The 16079-nt window shown below is 35.4% G+C and overlaps 3 protein-coding genes and 9 non-coding genes across 13 annotated transcripts in view; 6 read left to right on the forward strand and 6 right to left on the reverse strand.

Moving 5' to 3' along the window:
• unc-58 overlaps window positions 1-3519 on the reverse strand; it is a gene marked incomplete at both ends in the record, with an annotated part of 28573 nt that extends 25054 nt beyond the window's left edge. The window contains 3 exons of the mRNA NM_001373456.2: window positions 255-338; window positions 2442-2642; window positions 3505-3519. Coding sequence (NP_001360793.1) covers window positions 255-338; window positions 2442-2642; window positions 3505-3519 — 300 coding nt within the window. The remainder of the gene's footprint in view (window positions 1-254; window positions 339-2441; window positions 2643-3504) is intronic.
• T06H11.13 lies at window positions 503-687 on the forward strand. The gene has a single exon (NR_071931.1). It is a non-coding gene; the product is annotated as an Unclassified non-coding RNA T06H11.13 (non-coding RNA).
• On the forward strand, window positions 2619-2768 carry T06H11.14. The gene has a single exon (NR_071932.1). It is a non-coding gene; the product is annotated as an Unclassified non-coding RNA T06H11.14 (non-coding RNA).
• T06H11.17 lies at window positions 2947-3099 on the reverse strand. The gene has a single exon (NR_071933.1). It is a non-coding gene; the product is annotated as an Unclassified non-coding RNA T06H11.17 (non-coding RNA).
• Window positions 3015-3087, forward strand: T06H11.t2. Its single transcript has one exon. It is a non-coding gene; the product is annotated as a tRNA-Arg (tRNA).
• On the forward strand, window positions 3296-3385 carry T06H11.18. Its single transcript, NR_071934.1, has one exon. It is a non-coding gene; the product is annotated as an Unclassified non-coding RNA T06H11.18 (non-coding RNA).
• Window positions 3308-3380, reverse strand: T06H11.t3. Its single transcript has one exon. It is a non-coding gene; the product is annotated as a tRNA-Arg (tRNA).
• Window positions 3520-6465: 2946 nt separating the features above from the next.
• Window positions 6466-8957, reverse strand: moc-1 (MoaB/Mog domain-containing protein). Its single transcript, NM_077299.7, has 7 exons — window positions 8823-8957; window positions 8626-8777; window positions 8130-8293; window positions 7934-8087; window positions 7747-7871; window positions 7574-7700; window positions 6466-7028 (listed from the first exon to the last, which is right to left on the reverse strand). Exons 1-7 carry the CDS (start codon window positions 8953-8955, stop codon window positions 6576-6578), a joined length of 1308 nt encoding a protein of 435 aa, NP_509700.2. The 5' UTR covers window positions 8956-8957; the 3' UTR covers window positions 6466-6575.
• Window positions 8958-9708: 751 nt separating this feature from the next.
• Window positions 9709-12350, reverse strand: oac-14 (Nose resistant-to-fluoxetine protein N-terminal domain-containing protein; the record flags this gene model as incomplete). 2 transcript variants are annotated; one of them, NM_077300.6, is made up of 6 exons in its annotated part: window positions 9709-9977; window positions 10024-10109; window positions 10156-10898; window positions 11113-11660; window positions 11711-12053; window positions 12098-12350. In NM_077300.6, the coding sequence occupies 6 exons, from the start codon at window positions 12339-12341 to the stop codon at window positions 9809-9811; spliced, it is 2133 nt and encodes a 710-aa protein (NP_509701.1). The 2 variants fall into 2 exon arrangements, with proteins under 2 accessions (NP_509701.1, NP_001300338.1); NM_001313409.4 differs by lacking the exon at window positions 12098-12350 and having other exon boundaries at window positions 9809-9977; window positions 11711-12018.
• Window positions 12351-12776: 426 nt separating this feature from the next.
• F09B9.8 lies at window positions 12777-12849 on the forward strand. The gene has a single exon (NR_102200.1). It is a non-coding gene; the product is annotated as an Unclassified non-coding RNA F09B9.8 (non-coding RNA).
• Window positions 12850-15487: 2638 nt separating this feature from the next.
• F09B9.7 lies at window positions 15488-15577 on the reverse strand. Its single transcript, NR_071935.1, has one exon. It is a non-coding gene; the product is annotated as an Unclassified non-coding RNA F09B9.7 (non-coding RNA).
• Window positions 15493-15565, forward strand: F09B9.t1. The gene has a single exon. It is a non-coding gene; the product is annotated as a tRNA-Arg (tRNA).
• Window positions 15578-16079: the final 502 nt, after the last annotated feature.

Genomic DNA, 16079 nt, shown 5'->3' on the forward strand with positions numbered 1-16079 from the left:
GGTGAGCATAACTTAAACGCTATCTAGAAATGTGTAGTTATTTTCAATCAAATTTATACAGAAATATGTATTTAGATTAAATCTGATTTTGTTAAGTTTAATTTGCTAATTTTAGACTCAATCATAATAATTGGAATTCAACTTTGAAAAACAGAACGTTTACATAACAAAGTGTTAGAATCAACCACAACGACAATCACGGGATGTCTTCTCTGAATTGGTTAGTTCTAAACACCTACTCTATCCTGAAATACCTCTTCTTGACTGATCGACGATGTCAATGGGAGCATAGAGTAGGCACGAGGCCTGTTACTTTGCGGACGTGTCCGGAAGAGACCCTGCAAATAGATGATAAATATTATTGTGAAAAAAAAATCAAATGTGCAGAAAAAATGCTCAAAGAAACCCTTTGTTTAAAGATTTAGCAATAAACGAGGGCATGTTCTCTAAGAGCACGCATTGAAAAAAGCAAAAGCAAAAAAAAACCCAAGTTCATCAAAACCTTGGTCTATCTTCGAAGAGCTTATCATTTCTTTTGCGTTTTCGTTTTCATTTTTCTCCAACTTTTTACGTTCTCGACAGAACGGAGGGCTGGTGGGCGCATTTTTGTTGCTGTCAAATTAACAACTGGTGAGAAGATAGGGAGGAAATGTTTCAAAAGACAAGGAGTCCGACCAGTCAAAACGAAAAATGTGTTAAGACATTCAGATTGATTTATTAGCTTTGTCATTTGTTCACCTTTTGTTGTGCATCCAGAAGAACCAATCATCATCATCATTGTGGTGATTATAATGGGACTAGATGAGAAAACATTCTCAAAAAAGAGAAAATTGATAAAATTTTGGGTTTTGAAGTAACCTCTTGTTTAAAAGTGGTCTGTCACATTGTCACGTCTTTGTTCAAATCAGTACAAAAGATGAACAACTTGAAATATTAAAATGTCGATGAAGCGTTCAATCGGACAATACTTATTACGGAATGTTTCGCTTTAAACATTAAACTTATGTTATGGTCATCTAAAAAAGTTCAAATTTGTTACTATAATTTTTTCATTAGAAAACATGAACTCTCAAACAGATAATATTACTTAAAGGAGGACTAACCGTTTGAAAGATTTCTAACGTACAGACCCAAAATATGCTCAAATGAACGAATTTCGTGATGAAACTTTCCAAAACTTTCTGATAATTTTTTTTATGGCGATTCAGAATTTTGACAAAAATGGACTGTTTTTACCGAAAATCTGCAATTTTCAAAACTGCTCTGTGAAATATAATATGCAATGAAGGATGATACTCAAATAAAAACTAATCTCCAACCCCTGCGACACGGAGCAGTTTTGAAAATTGGAGATTTTCGGTAAAAAACGGACCATTTTTGTTCAAATTTTGGACCGCCATAAAAAATTTTTGAGAAATTTTTGAGCAGTTTCTTTACGAAATTCGCTCATTTGAACACTTTTTTTTTTGTCTATACGTTCAAAATCGTCCAAACCGTTAGTCCTCCTTTAAAGACAACATCTTTAAAACCAAAAAGAAAAACAGCTTTCAAAATTTAGATAAAGTTATTTCAATCAAGATTAAGAAATTGATAACTAAATCTACAAGTATATGTAAAATATGTAAAAATGGGAAATAAGCTACGTTTCAGGAAGGTTAAGCTAAACTCTGCTCAAAAATTTCACCTGAAACATTCTGGGAACACTTTTCAGTTATACTGAGCAGAAACTCATATTCAAACCTATGCAGGAAATAAAGTATTCATTTCAATATTGAAAGGTTTTTTGGTTGCACTATGAACCATATTTTTTTGGAACATCTCAAAATGTGTATTTGAAATTAGTACATTATTCTTATTAGATGACGTCAATTGGAATCATTATTTCAAATTTCATGGAAAGAAAATAGCTAATTTATAAATGACTGATGTTTATATTTGTTTCAGTATTTCAAAAAAAGGAGGTAAAGTGGTTTTTCAAAACTGCAAAAAAAGTGAACTTAAAAGTTTGAATAGTTTATTTTTGCATGCTAAGCTTGTTTAAAAATGATCGAAACCCCGATGACCTTGCTAAGACTTAGGATTAAGTCAAAACAAACCGATTTCTGAACTTCGTCATTTCAAAACAGTTTTCGTGCTATAGGCACACTAAAAGGGCATGCTGAGATTTTGGAAATCGGCGGTTGGTCTCAGTTGGAATAAGAAAACACCATGTATGAATATATAATCAAATTATGGAAAACACTCAGAAATGTGCTTCTTTTTCAAGAGACAGAGAAGGGGAAAGGGAGTAGAACCCATACCATTAAGTTGGACCCTAACACCACCTCCGCATGACTGGGTGTCCGACACAAACATTTTTTGTTGTGATTCAAGTGTTTTTTTTTCTGTTGGTGCAAAAAATACAGGGTTTTTGCTCGATTTAATGCAAGAAAAAGTCTTACGGATCCAAAAAATCCGCCGCCACTACCGCCTCCAGTGCTTCCACCACCTGAAAGTGGGGGAGCCAAGCCCAATTGAACTTCTGTGTGCACATTTTGAGCGTAATGCTGAACCACTAATGGCTGCATTATTAATGCTTGATGTTGCCCTGCAGATGATTGCAATCTTCTAGGATGCCCTTCTTTTTGAAGGTCCTTTGTGACCTGCAAAATTACACATATTCAGTGTTTTTGTTTGTATTTTTGAGATTGAGTAATTACTATCAAGTACTCTCGAAATTTATCAATCGATCCTTGGACTTTTTTGTTCCGCAGAGGGTGGCGGAGTTTACAAGCGACGTGGTTCAACTTTTATATAAAGCTTTATAAATGGGACATATATAAATATTTCGAATGCTAAATGCAAAAAGAATCAGCAAAAAAGCTCACAGCCCCGTTCTTCTCTGCCGAAAAACGCCGTTTAAGGATCGATTGCTAAATTTTGGCAGTATTCAACATGTACCTTTCTCAATAGAAGAGAAGAAGGAAGAGGCGCTGCATTACATGTCTACTCCTTATACTAAGACTCTGCTGACTGGCCGCGTGGCGCAATGGATAACGCGTCTGCCTACGGAGCAGAAGATTGTAGGTTCGAATCCTGCCGTGGTCGAAACTTTTATTTAACAGCATTTATTCTAGAACGGCATATTTTATACATTCAACTAGGAATAATATTTTAAGTCTTTGGTTCTCATGTTTTCAATAAATGTTACAACATTTTGAGTTCGTTTCAACATGTGTTGTTAAGGAAATTGCATTGCACAATCAAAAAAGCCCATTATATCCCAGCTTTGTAAACTAAAAAGGTTCATTTAGATAAAATGAATTTTCGACCACGGCAGGATTCGAACCTACAATCTTCTGCTCCGTAGGCAGACGCGTTATCCATTGCGCCACGCGGCCATGTTTGTTGAAGAAATTTGAGGATCTTAATTGCTCCCCATATTTTTGAAAATGAATGCACACGAAGTTATGGTTTGCAACTATATTTATGTGTCCTTGTTGTCAAAATTAATTGAATACTTACCTGTGGAAAAACCATAGTTCTTTGATTCGCTCAATCTTGGATCCTGCAAACCATTAATATATACTAAGAAAGTTGGAAATGAAAGATTGAAGACGAGTTAAATTAAATGAAACTGAAGTTGAAAGCATCAGCTCCGGAAGTTTCAAGGGAGGCCCTCGTGGCCCGGGTGAGAAATTGGAAAACTTACAAAAAGCAAGCAAAAGAAAGTGCGTCTTTTACGCCTTGAAAACGAACATTGGAAAAGTTGAGCAGAAAATGGGAAAAAGTTCGGAAAGAAAAATGAATGTTCGTAAAAAGAAAATAACGAAAAAAATGTCTTCGGTTTTTTTATAGAATTCTTGTCAGTGCATGTCGCATTTTGACTTTTGAAAAAGTTTCGCATTCAATATTTCATATGATTTACAGCATGTAGTATAAAAACCTAAATTTTAGTATCTGGCACATCAGTTGCAGAACGAATAATATACATCTAAAAAATTCAACACAAAAAATCTGAACAAAAACAAATCAACTAGCTATAAATAAGAGTTATAATCCTAGAACAGCATAAATTTCGAAAAAAAACACATCATTGCAACTAGAAAACGACGAAACAAGAAATTGTAGTGTATTATTTGGAAAGAGGTCACCAAGTTTTTTGGAGCGAGCATAATGCACAAAACATTTCTGTATCATCTTGATGCCGTCGATAGAGTGAAACGCGCGACCCATTTTTTAGACCCCAACCCCGCTGGCAGATGACACCAAAGCTTGATTAGAAGAAGGAGCAGAGCAGCGGAAAAGTTCGGCGGGTAGGGGGGGGGGGGGTGCTAAACAACAACAATGGGATTTTTGACACTGTTGTAAGATAAGTAAGGATAAAGCGAGAATACAATATTTATAAAGTAGAAATTAACAAGCAAATTTCAGAATTAGAACTGTTCGAACAATATTCCATGTTACAAAAAGAAGTAAGAAACTGTTAAATTCTGAAAAATAACCTGATACTGTACACTTTTTGAAAATTAAGATTACCGGGCAAAATGTAGGATGTCAATCGATTGAGAAACAAAGGACTGTAAATCCGACATTCTATATTCAAACAAAATTTTATTGTACTTTGGAGAAACTTATAGAAACTTATTCAGAAAACAACTATCCTTAAAGCCCTTTCGAGAAAGGAAACTTTGCATGACCAACAAAATAAGAAAAAGACAGAAAAAATATGCACCTTATCAAGATTCTCCGCCTGCTGTGCCCCCAAATTGTTGAATGGACTCTTGGGAGGTCACTCAACACATTCCAGTAAAACATCTTCACACATTTAAACTAGATTTTTTGATTATCACTTTAGATAGAGCATTCCGTGATAATTTTCATTCCGTGAAAATTTTCATTCCGTGATAATTTTCATTCCGTGATAATTTTCATTCGGGAATCGCTCTCCCACTATGGGGGAGTCTACGCAAGGTGAGGTCGCCGATTGGGTAATCGAAGAAGCGGAAAGTCTAGCAGACACAATTAGGAAGGGAATCTTAGCATTTTTGGACACGGACGATGGTCGCAAAATATTAGATGATTTTTATGCGAAGAAGAGGAAGACTGAAGAAAATGATTCTGAAAACGAGACTGAAGAAGGTGAAATGGACAAGCCAACTCAACTGGCTGTTCATTAAAAGTCACGAGTAGGTCAAGAAGAAACATCGAGAGAACTCAGAAGCAGGAAGCGTAGGAAGGATACGGATGATACAACTATGGAGTTTTGGATGACTAGATCGTATCAAGTAACACCGAACATGCATAATTGGAAACCAAACATTTTTACGAAGCATAGGAGTTCCTTGAAAGTTTTCGACCCCGGTGGATAAGAAACTCATGAAATGATATTCTGGATGCCCTACTGCCCAACTTTATGTTCACGTGGATATTGATAACTATTGTTTTGTGTTCCTATCACGTCTCCCAGAGAGCGTAATAAATTATTATTATTATTATTATTATTATATGAATTGAATACCTCCCAGAAAGTTCAAAGTTAGTGAGGAAATTGATGCAAAAAAATATGAAAAGGGAAGGGTAGGGTCAGCAAGTAAAGAAGACGAAGACGGAGTTGAGTAAATGTCAAAAGAAGTTATTTGCATCTGCCGATCCTCGACAAATTTTCGTTTCCTTCCGGCTCTTCTTCGAAGAATGTTGCAAACACAGTGGTGTGTCAAGATGAGATTCATCTGATGACAACCATGACACTTTTTTGCTGCAAGTGGCCCCCATTGCTTCAAAAAGAGTGTGGCGGACGGCAATAATCACCCTTGGGTCTGTTGCATGTGGTTTGACAAGAGAAGAATAGCAGACGATGTCAGTTTGTTGCGAGTTGTTTCGAAGCTGACGAAAAAAGAACAATTGAGACAAGGAATATTTTTGTGTTAAGCAACTCGGAACTCTAAGCTGCAAACTCGCAATCTGTGGTCGGTCACGTGTTTGGATTTTTTCGGTAAAAAGAGAAAAAACTATTCTTAAAAAAACATGCTACTCTTTTTGCTTTTTCTTCTGAACGAGAAACTTCAAAGCCCTATGGCATACCGGAAACAAACACAACAACACGTTACAAAAAAGTTGAATATCTTAGTTGTATAAAAATAGTGGAAACTCTTGCAAGAAGTGAAATTCCTACTCATTTGCATAATAAAATTTGGCTGACTCACTCAATGGTTGCACTTTTAGTGGTGGTTTGATGTGGACCAAATCATTGTTCAAGAGTATTCCATAGGGAGTTTGAAGATTTCTGAATAACTGTACTTTTTATTGAGTTTATTGAAATGTGTGTATTTCACTGTGAATTTAAGACATTTTTTAATAAGTTTGTTACCACAAAAACGATTTACAATATCGATTCCTTTTACTGGAAGAAAAAACTTCAAAATCCAAAAGTTTTCGGAAATAAAGCACTTTCGCTAATGGTGTAAAATATTTCAAGTTTACTTTGAAAGAAAAATGCATTTATCACAGTTATCTGAAATCAAATCAATAATACAAATAAAGGTGTCTTAAAAAATCAATATGTATAAGTAATCACAATAAATTATGATAATCATCTAAAAGTTTCCATTTGAAGACAAAATCAAAGCCTTCACCAATCCATTTTTAGGAACAACTGTTTTATCGGCAGACGCTGCGTTCAACTCCAAAAGCACTTGTGCTCCAACCAAGTTTCCAATATTAGAAGAAATCTGGTTTTTAGTAACATGTGCAATTGGATGACCGTCATCTTCGTCGCCAACTTGCTCGATAAACGCTCGAACAAACTCAGGACGATCCCCCAATTTGATATCTTGGGCGATGCGAACGTTGATTTTCGTGTGATTTATACGTCGGTATCCAGACATGTCACGGATAAGCGGGACCGCAAATAAATGGGAACAGACCCATGCCGAAGCTGGGTTTCCGGGAAGAGCCAGCACCACTTTTAGCTTTCTTTCGGATGCAGATTCACGGGTAGCCACAGTGCATGGGAGCCCAGGTTTCATGCTCACACGGCCGAATTCGATCTACAAATGTTTAATTCATTCGTACAACTTAAATTAGAAAAAGCATGTCTGAGGTATTTCAAGAAGTTTTCATTTGTGCACTCTCTCAACAATTTTCCTATTTTTTTTACTTCCATCATTTTGAATAACCTTCTTTCCCTTTTTGGTATGACAAGCAACCCTTATTTACGGGTACATTTGCGCTTACTTAGGACAGCATTTCAAATTATCGATGGTTTGCTCTGATTTTAGATTATTAGTATTTAATAAGAAACCCTAATGATCAGTTGAAATTCATCTTGTTTTGTTTTGTGAATTGGAAAGGAATCATTATTGAGAGTTGAACATAACTATCATTCAAATAGTTCAACTAACTACATGGTTCTCAAACCGAAAAAGTTGCAATACCACTTAAGACTGCAAGATGACTAAATATTGCAGTACCAAAATTTTTGTTCGTTTACTTTACGTTAATAAAAAACAATTTTGAGTTAATCAACTATTTGACAACATTCTCAACATTACAAAATACCTTCAAAACAATTTTAGATTCGTACATAACTCACTTTGAACCCCAGATGTAACAATGCATTTTTCATATAATCCTGCTCTCCCATACTAACTCCACCAGTGGTCACAATCACATCCGAATGTTCGAGACACTCCGTCAGTTTCTTGTCAAGTCCTTCTTTACTGAAATTTTTATATATTCATGTTGCTATCAGCCTATCAAACGTACTCATCAACCACTCTGCCACCATCAATAACATTGAATCCGTGTTCTTTGAACAGAGCAACGAGTTGGGGAGCATTTGAGTCGCGTACCATTCCCAATGGAACATTTTCTACCATGGGAGAGACGAGCTGTAAAAATTATAATTCTGTAAATAATTAACAAAACTAACAACAAGAAAAATTACACCTACCTCACTTCCAGTAGAGATCACGGTTACTACAGGCTTCTTGTATACCTTGATTGTCCTGATACCAAATGCATTGAGAATACCAAACTCAGCTGAGCCAATCTGGGCTTCAAATGGAACTATCACATCGCTAGAACGAACATCAGAGCCAGGGAGCCTGGAGAAATATGTATTTTTTAAATGATAATCAAAAGTTTACCTGATATTTTCTCCAACTTGGACAGCTTGTTTGCAAATAATTTCCGTTTCCTCGCTTTGCTGGTCCTGTCTTACAAGCTCGGTGTATTCGCGCATGATGACAGCATCAGCACCTTCTGGTATGATTCCACCCGTACTGATACGCACACATTTGCCAATTTCCACCTAAAGGCAATATCCCGAATTCTCATTTGGTAATTTTTTAGCCATTAACATCATAATCTTATAAATTTCTATAAGCATGGTTTCAATTGTCTGAACTAAAATTTTGTGAAAATTGCTATTCTCAATTTGGCAGAAACATTTGATCACTTATATTTATTGATAAAATGACAATTTTGAAACAATCTGTCAAATTAACTAAGTGAACTTGAAAGTATTCTGCAACAGCAAAGTCTTTTTGGTAGCAAGTTAACAATATGTTTGAAAATTTTTAACCAAACTTACACGTGTCTGCCAGGTAACAACTGGGTGTTATTATTTTCTATCAAACTCACTGCTCCTTGATATATATTTCCAGCCAGCGAAACTCCCACCATTTTCTTGAGCCCAATTCCATCGTGTGCAATAACGGCATATCCATCCTTTGTTGAGGCTGCGACCGGTGGCATATCTTCTGACGATTTTACTTCTTCAGCAACAACTCTGCCTAGAATTTAAAAGATGTCCTTTATTTTTTTAAATATCAACACACCGAGCGCCGACCAGTCAACCTGAATTGATTCGACAATTCTTGGAATTTGAGCTCCTATTTGCTTCATAATTTTTCGTGCCTCTGGTAATTCTTTTTTCGGCCATTGACTTTCACGTGGGTGATGAGCAGCCATTTCTGCAAAACAGTAAATTACATGAACCGGAAGACGAAAAATAATTGAAAATTAATGCGAAACTTGAAAAAGAATAGGTAAAACAAATTCTTACGTCAAGTAAATATTTTAAAAAAGGTATAGATTTTGCCGTTTTTACCAATAATCAAACGACGACAATACATTATGTTGAGGAACAAGTGAAAGACAAAACAACAAAGAGCGATGATGATATTGAGAGACGCAGCAAGGGTAACAGATTGAATGTGGATGAAGAGGGATGACGAAGGTGCAATACCGACAAGTTAGTGTACAGGCAGACTACGTATTTATGTGCATACAGTTTGATGGAGGAAAGTTAAAGGATGCCTAAATGCTTTAATTTTTTAAGTGTATGCAATTGATATACTAACAATACTATTCTTATCAACTCCTATTGTTAGCAAACATGATGTTCAAATATATTCCGGACAGTGATCGCCGCATTTCAAATATGTTGATTATTAAAAACAATAGAGAATTTCTACTTTCAAAATAAAAAACTGTTAAAGCAAATTCGACTGCAGCGACAAGCGTTAAATATTCGCTCTCGATCCCGCATGCCGGAAAATCCGACTTTTCAAATGTAAAAAAATCGTAACGTGAAAGAAAATAAATATCGAGCACGATGTAGTTTTACTTTCCGGTATATAATGTATCAAGAACTTACCATTTTGAAAAAAAAAACACAACAAATTTCTGACTGTTCTACTTACATTACGTTACAAATTGACATTACAATTTTAATTATTTATTTTCACAATTGCATCAAACACAGATAAAATGAGATCAAAGATTTAAACACGTTTAACTTTTTTTTCCGTTTCACCGAACTTCAAACTTTGGTATTCTCATCAAATTTCTCTTCTTTCACTTCCTCAATCCATCCATTCCCTTCTAATTTTTTCTCAAGAATTGGTGTAGTTTTTCCGGTTTCAATTGGCTCCACTTTATTTGACGGTCTTCCGGTTCCCAGGATTGCTTCAATCAGCATTTTTTCAAGTCTGTAATAGAACATTTTATAGGAGTAGGAAATAGTATTAACTATACTTTAAGGTAGGAATCTCAAACAAACAGCTCCAGAAAAATGCAAAAATATACGAAAGAAAAGTCGCTGGAATCGATGTGTAAGTGAACTGAAACAAAACTTTATTCAAGAGTTTTGTACTCTCATGTACTCACCACTTCCAGTGCTGAGTAGTAATGTGTTGCATGTCCACCAACATTCAAAAACCAGAAAAGTACGACCCAGTGAACTATATAAGCACAATAAGATAGCCTTCCAAATGGTTGCCAGATTGGATGAGACATAAACTTATCAATAGGGCCTCCCCATCCCATATGATTAGCAGCTACCACCCAGCAAATAAACATTCCCCATCCAAGACGATGGAAATTATAGAATGTTCCTCTCGTGAATACACTCCAGTGTGACCCCTTGTCGTAATCATATGTCGCGAAAAGACAAAATCCAGCAATAACAACTGCTATAATCCATCCAGCAAGAGACAGCACCCAGTTGAGTCTGATTTTTCTATTTCCGTAGACAGCGAGCAAATAGCCGGTAAGCATTCCAACAAGATATGGCGGGCATCTGACCCATGGTTTTTCATACGCAATTGTGAAAAAGTTGGTGCCACTTCCATTTCCAAACATATCAGCTGGAAGGTTGTAAACACTGAACAAAATATAAGTAGTGATGATGCTGCCAACACATCCAGCAACAATTAGTCCAGTTCCAACAGCAAACGAGAAGTAGAGTCCGATGAGAACAATTGGAGCTACGAGATACAGTTGGGTGTCAACGGCCAAGTACCAAGTTGGTCCATAGCAACCCATTGAATTTGAAGATGCAAAATCATTGATGTAAAGTAGATTTTGCCACCAAGTTGTTTTACATTCATCTGCTTCCATAACTAACTGATCTAAACAAAGGAAACTTTAATATTATATTCGTATTGGCGATTTATTAAATTAAAAATTGTTTTAAAATCTGTTTTCCTTAAACGTGAAAATAAAAACAGCTTAAATAATAATATTTACACAAACTCAAAAAAGCTCTTCCCGGAAACTCTTTTCAAGACTCGTTTTATTCAAATAACCATATTTCTAAAGTGTTCTTCTAGTCCTATATCTTACTCATTTGTGAAGCTGAAAATGGTCCTTGAATATATGGAGCATAAACCGTGAAAAATCCAATAAATAACATAATTGGTGGAGTCAATCGGAGATACCGATGTACGTAAAACATGATCCAGGTCACGGGATTTACAATCATTTTTTTCTTTGGTGTTGTCTTGAAAAACATGTAAGTTAGTACAAGTCCAGAAAGCACAAAGAACGTGTCCACTGATACAAAAGCATTCAGTAGCAAGTGATTCCAAAAGTGTTTTGGAAAGTCTATAACCGGCATGAAAGTATCAGACAACACCAGATAGATGAACGAATGTCCAGTTACAACCCAGCACATTGAGAAAAGTCGGATACAGTCGAGAGATTTGATGAATCCTGGTTTTTGTTCTTTCACCGATAGAAGAAGCTCAGCATTCGTCCAGAGCGAGAATGACAGAAGAATTTTCAAAAAAACGTTTCTCTCTTTGATTGATTTAATTCCATATACGGTATCTCTGATGTAATCGGTCAGAGAAGCAGCAAGTGCAATCACCACCATCACGATTAGGAAGATGCTGAAAAATAATTTTTATGACCCAGCAACAGAGTTGAGTGAAGCACTTACGAAAAACCCCAAAATGGGGTGTCCTTCTTAACTTCATATTCAGAACAGTAAGCGTGACACGCAGTAAACGGATATGGAGACAGTTGGTTGAAGATATCTATTATCTCGTGTTGATTGCAGGAATCTGGTAAGCATACCGCAAGTCTCATTGGAAGCATTGAGTATGCACTCGACGAGCCTGATGCCGAGCATGATGCATTTTTTCCAGGTTTGAGCATAAGGTAACAGTAGTTCGTGTTATACTTTACACCACTAACACGCTTGCATTCTTGATAAGATCCGTCATATAAGGTTGCAACTTCGAGCATCCCGGGAACTGGCAATTTTCCGAAAGAATCGAGTTCTGAAAATATACCTTTTTTCCTACTATAAAAACCTTTTGCTTACCTTGGATAGCGTACAAGTTTGCTTTCAAAATTTTGAGCTCTTTCAGTGAACAAGTTTGCTTCTTGAGACATGCTTCTGATACCCCAGCAAACAATTCCAACGATTTAATCCATGTTTGAGTATCATTCAGGCATTGTGGCGAAAGACCATGAAGAGGTTTTGGTTTGAATATATCCTTCCAATCTAGAGTAACTGCACCTGAAGTGCTCAATAATAGTAAAACCACTTTGAAAAGTGAAGACATTGCTAGACTGCTACAAAACCGCAACCACTCCTTTTATAGTGCACTGTTTAATTTTTAAATATCGTCATATTATTGATAAATGAAGAAGTTACTGATAAAAGTTTGAATTGCGGCTCAGCAGCTGAATCATTTGTGGGGGTGGGCTCCACACAGTGTGACTTGTAGAACACACACTGACCGGAATACGAAAATAAATCATTGGAAGAGGAGCATGAGACTCATGAACTATTGGTCGATAAGACACTTTCGGGAAGAATCATTGAGCCAGGCAACAAAGAACTAACAGCACCACTGGTACAAAGTGCGAAAAGTGAAGAAAAGTGTGTTTGGACTGATTTATTGTCACAGAATTTGTGATAGTATAGTTAATGAAATGATAACGTCTGTACACAACAATTATTGTTCAATAAAAGTAGGATTAAAAGTCCACTTTTTATATAAGGCTACAAGAGTAAAAAAATATGGAATATTCTAATATTCGCACCACATTTGTTTTTATAAACGAAATTGTTAAGATGACATATAAATGAAAGTTCAGTCCAGTGAATGAACAAATCTTCAATATGTACCACAATTCAAACAAAAATTGTGTTTGAAACAATGCATAAGTGTTGAACGTGTACCACTGTCACCCAAGAGATCGCAAGTTCGATTCCACCTTCCCCAAAGGCTCCCCCTGTCTCTCTGTGCACTCTGTTTTCCAATTTAAAGAATTAGAATAACAAGCATGACTGCGCGCCTGGCTGATTTTTTTCGGCTGTCTGCTGGTACAGCTAGCCGACCAATTTTCTCAAATTTGGGCAAAATTGGGAAAATTTCTTCAAATTTCTCAATTAATCTAGAAGTTTTCACCAGCCGAAAGCCGACAAAAACTTGATATTCGACTGTTGGCTTGCTCTACCAGCCAAAAAACTGCTAATTTTTCGACGCCGCCAGCCGACAGCAGCTCATCCCTGATTACAAGTTTGTCCAGGAAAACTATGAATATTACATCAGTTTCACACAATAATTCATTTTCATAAACTTTTCGAAGCACGGAATAAATCATAAACTCCTGAAAATCAAATCACAGGTTGATAAGAAAAGTCTACAATCTAAAAACAATCGTGGAAATCAAAATTAATAATTTAATCGTATTTGAAAAGATACTACTGAAAATTCTGATAGCAACTGGAAACAATTATCAATATAAATGATTAGATTTTGTTCGATTCTTTTTGGCCGATTCTGTTCCCAGGACCATTTGGTTCAGTTGGTTCATACTCGTGGCTATCTTCAAAAAAGTGATATATTGTAGTTTTATTAAGACTTTTCACTGTAGTGCGATATTCAGTTATTTTTTTTGGTGAATTGCAATTTGAATGCATTTTGTACGAAATCAAATGGAGAGATGAAAAAAAATTGAATTACAATTAAAAAAAGCATTCAAGTACCATTAAAAGTTTTCGTTGGACAACTCTGAAACGTTTCAGAAATTTCATAGATCTTGATTTATATCTGGCAGTACCCCGTTGCGCATTCAAAGAAATCTGCCATTTACCTAAACTACGAAACAGAGCACTTTATATATGGTCTAAACATATGTATACGCCGAGAACATGCCTGGAACATTCAATGAAATGGTAACGCTAAAGGTGGCTTATTTTATTGGTTCAGGGTTTATTGTCTTCAACTGTAGTACCCAGTTACATGTATGAACAAACAAAAATATGACTGGAAAACTCAAAAAAACTTTAAAAGAGTAAAAACCTCTTTTTTAGACTTTGCTTACGGCTAATTTTTTGCATAAATCTTTTAAAGAGTCTTTCTCTGAAAAAAGAAAATAATGAGTTACATGAAAAACTCAAAAGTAAAAACTATTGAAAAATTTCTACAGTCAAAGAACAAGAAATAAAAAAAAAGCTTTTTTTTAAGTTTTTTGGTTATCAGTGAGAAAAAGATATACAAACAGTAGTTTACATTAAATTCAAAAGCATGTTGGGCAATATTTAAAAGCTAGCCGCAACCGCCTCTGAAATACAACTTTTTGACCGTAAAGTCTGTGAAAAAATGAAAACAAATTATTAACAATAAGAAAAAGAGAGTGAAGGAAAACGAGACTTTAGATTCAACTCAAAAAATTCGTCATCAATAAGCAATGAAGTTGATTAAAAAGATAAATTGTGTTGGTGCAGAATTGTTGAGATTTTTCACATGGTTCAGTTGTCATTCAGGTTCCCTTATGGTGTTTTTGAGGCTGAAACATCTGGCAGCAATTTTTTTATAATAAAGTGAGATATGAAGTTTAGCATAAATAAATTTTCATTTGGAGCTAAAACTTTAATTTCAGTCAAATTTTTTTGTTGGTTATCGACGTGTACCACGACTTGGCTAACTAAAAAAAATATCGTACAATCATACCTGTAATGAATCATAATAAAAGACTCCAAAAATTTTTAGATTTTTCATAATTTCCGGTCAACGTTTTGGCAAATTACCAAAAATTAAAAAAAAAGAGCTTTTGAAGAAATCCAAAGCAATGTCGCATGTTTCGACCCCTACAATGTTTTTTGACAGTAAATAAAAAAATTTCAAAAAACTTTTGGAAAGTTTTATCATGATATTTGGTCATTTTGAGACCAAAGTAGTGGTTTTTAACAATTTCTCCACTGGCGCTACTCCACCTTTAATTAAAAAAAAACATTTTTACGAATTTCAGGCATATATACAACCGCATTTTTATTGGGAGATTTACTAAATTTTCGTTACTTTAAAAAGTTTTGAAAAAAAAACTTTTCTAGGATTTGGATTAACTTTTCATCAGAAGCTAAAAATGGACCTTTTCAATTGTTTTAGTCTATTGGATTTTTTAGTTATCTTATACACTTACTGAAATAAGTTGAAAATTAAAAAAAAATTTTAATCAGAAAAATTCAAAACTATTTTTAAATGATAAAAATAGTTTTAGTTAAATATTTAAATATTGCATTTTCAACATCCGTGAAAGCTAACCTACTCTTATTGGTATTTTTTATTTGCGTGTAATTTGACCAGAAACTTTAAAACGCCCTAAAGTCACATTAAATTCATATTCCGTTCATTTCGCCACCAGTCCGTTTGCCAGTGAAGAAATGTCCGTATGTATAGGCGCCGCGACAGGGGATGGGCAACTGGCCGCGTGGCGCAATGGATAACGCGTCTGCCTACGGAGCAGAAGATTGTAGGTTCGAATCCTGCCGTGGTCGAAACGTTTTTCTCCTGACTAGGAATAATATTTTAAGTCTTTGGTTCTCATGTTTTCAATAAATGTTACAATATTTTGAGTACGTTGGTTTACTGCAATCTGTTTTATACGACCTTTGGAACATTATGCTGAAAAAAGTAAATATCAACCGGTTCTTTTCTTGAAAAACGTTAGAGCCATTTGTTTTTGTGTAATGTCGTTCCGTTTGAGAAGCTTTGGGATTGTGGTGTAGAGCAGCGTGAATTGTTATCTACTACCCACAATCAGAAATGTTACACTGTTGACATCTTGCTGCCGTTTTTCACACGAATGTGGGCCAAAAACCAGTAAGCATTGTATACCATTTGTACCAATTGTCAGAAGAGCACAAGAATAAGAAGTCTTCTAGCGTGGCTATTGTAGGTTTAAGTATTGTCATGGTAAAAATTGTTTTCATCTCAATACAGTTATATTAAGATGCTCCCAATTTGCATAATTATGTCAAGAAGGACACTCTCATCCATATCAATTCTCGC

This window comes from Caenorhabditis elegans, chromosome X, assembly GCF_000002985.6.
Source record: "Caenorhabditis elegans chromosome X".
NCBI classification, from domain to species: domain Eukaryota; kingdom Metazoa; phylum Nematoda; class Chromadorea; order Rhabditida; family Rhabditidae; genus Caenorhabditis; species Caenorhabditis elegans.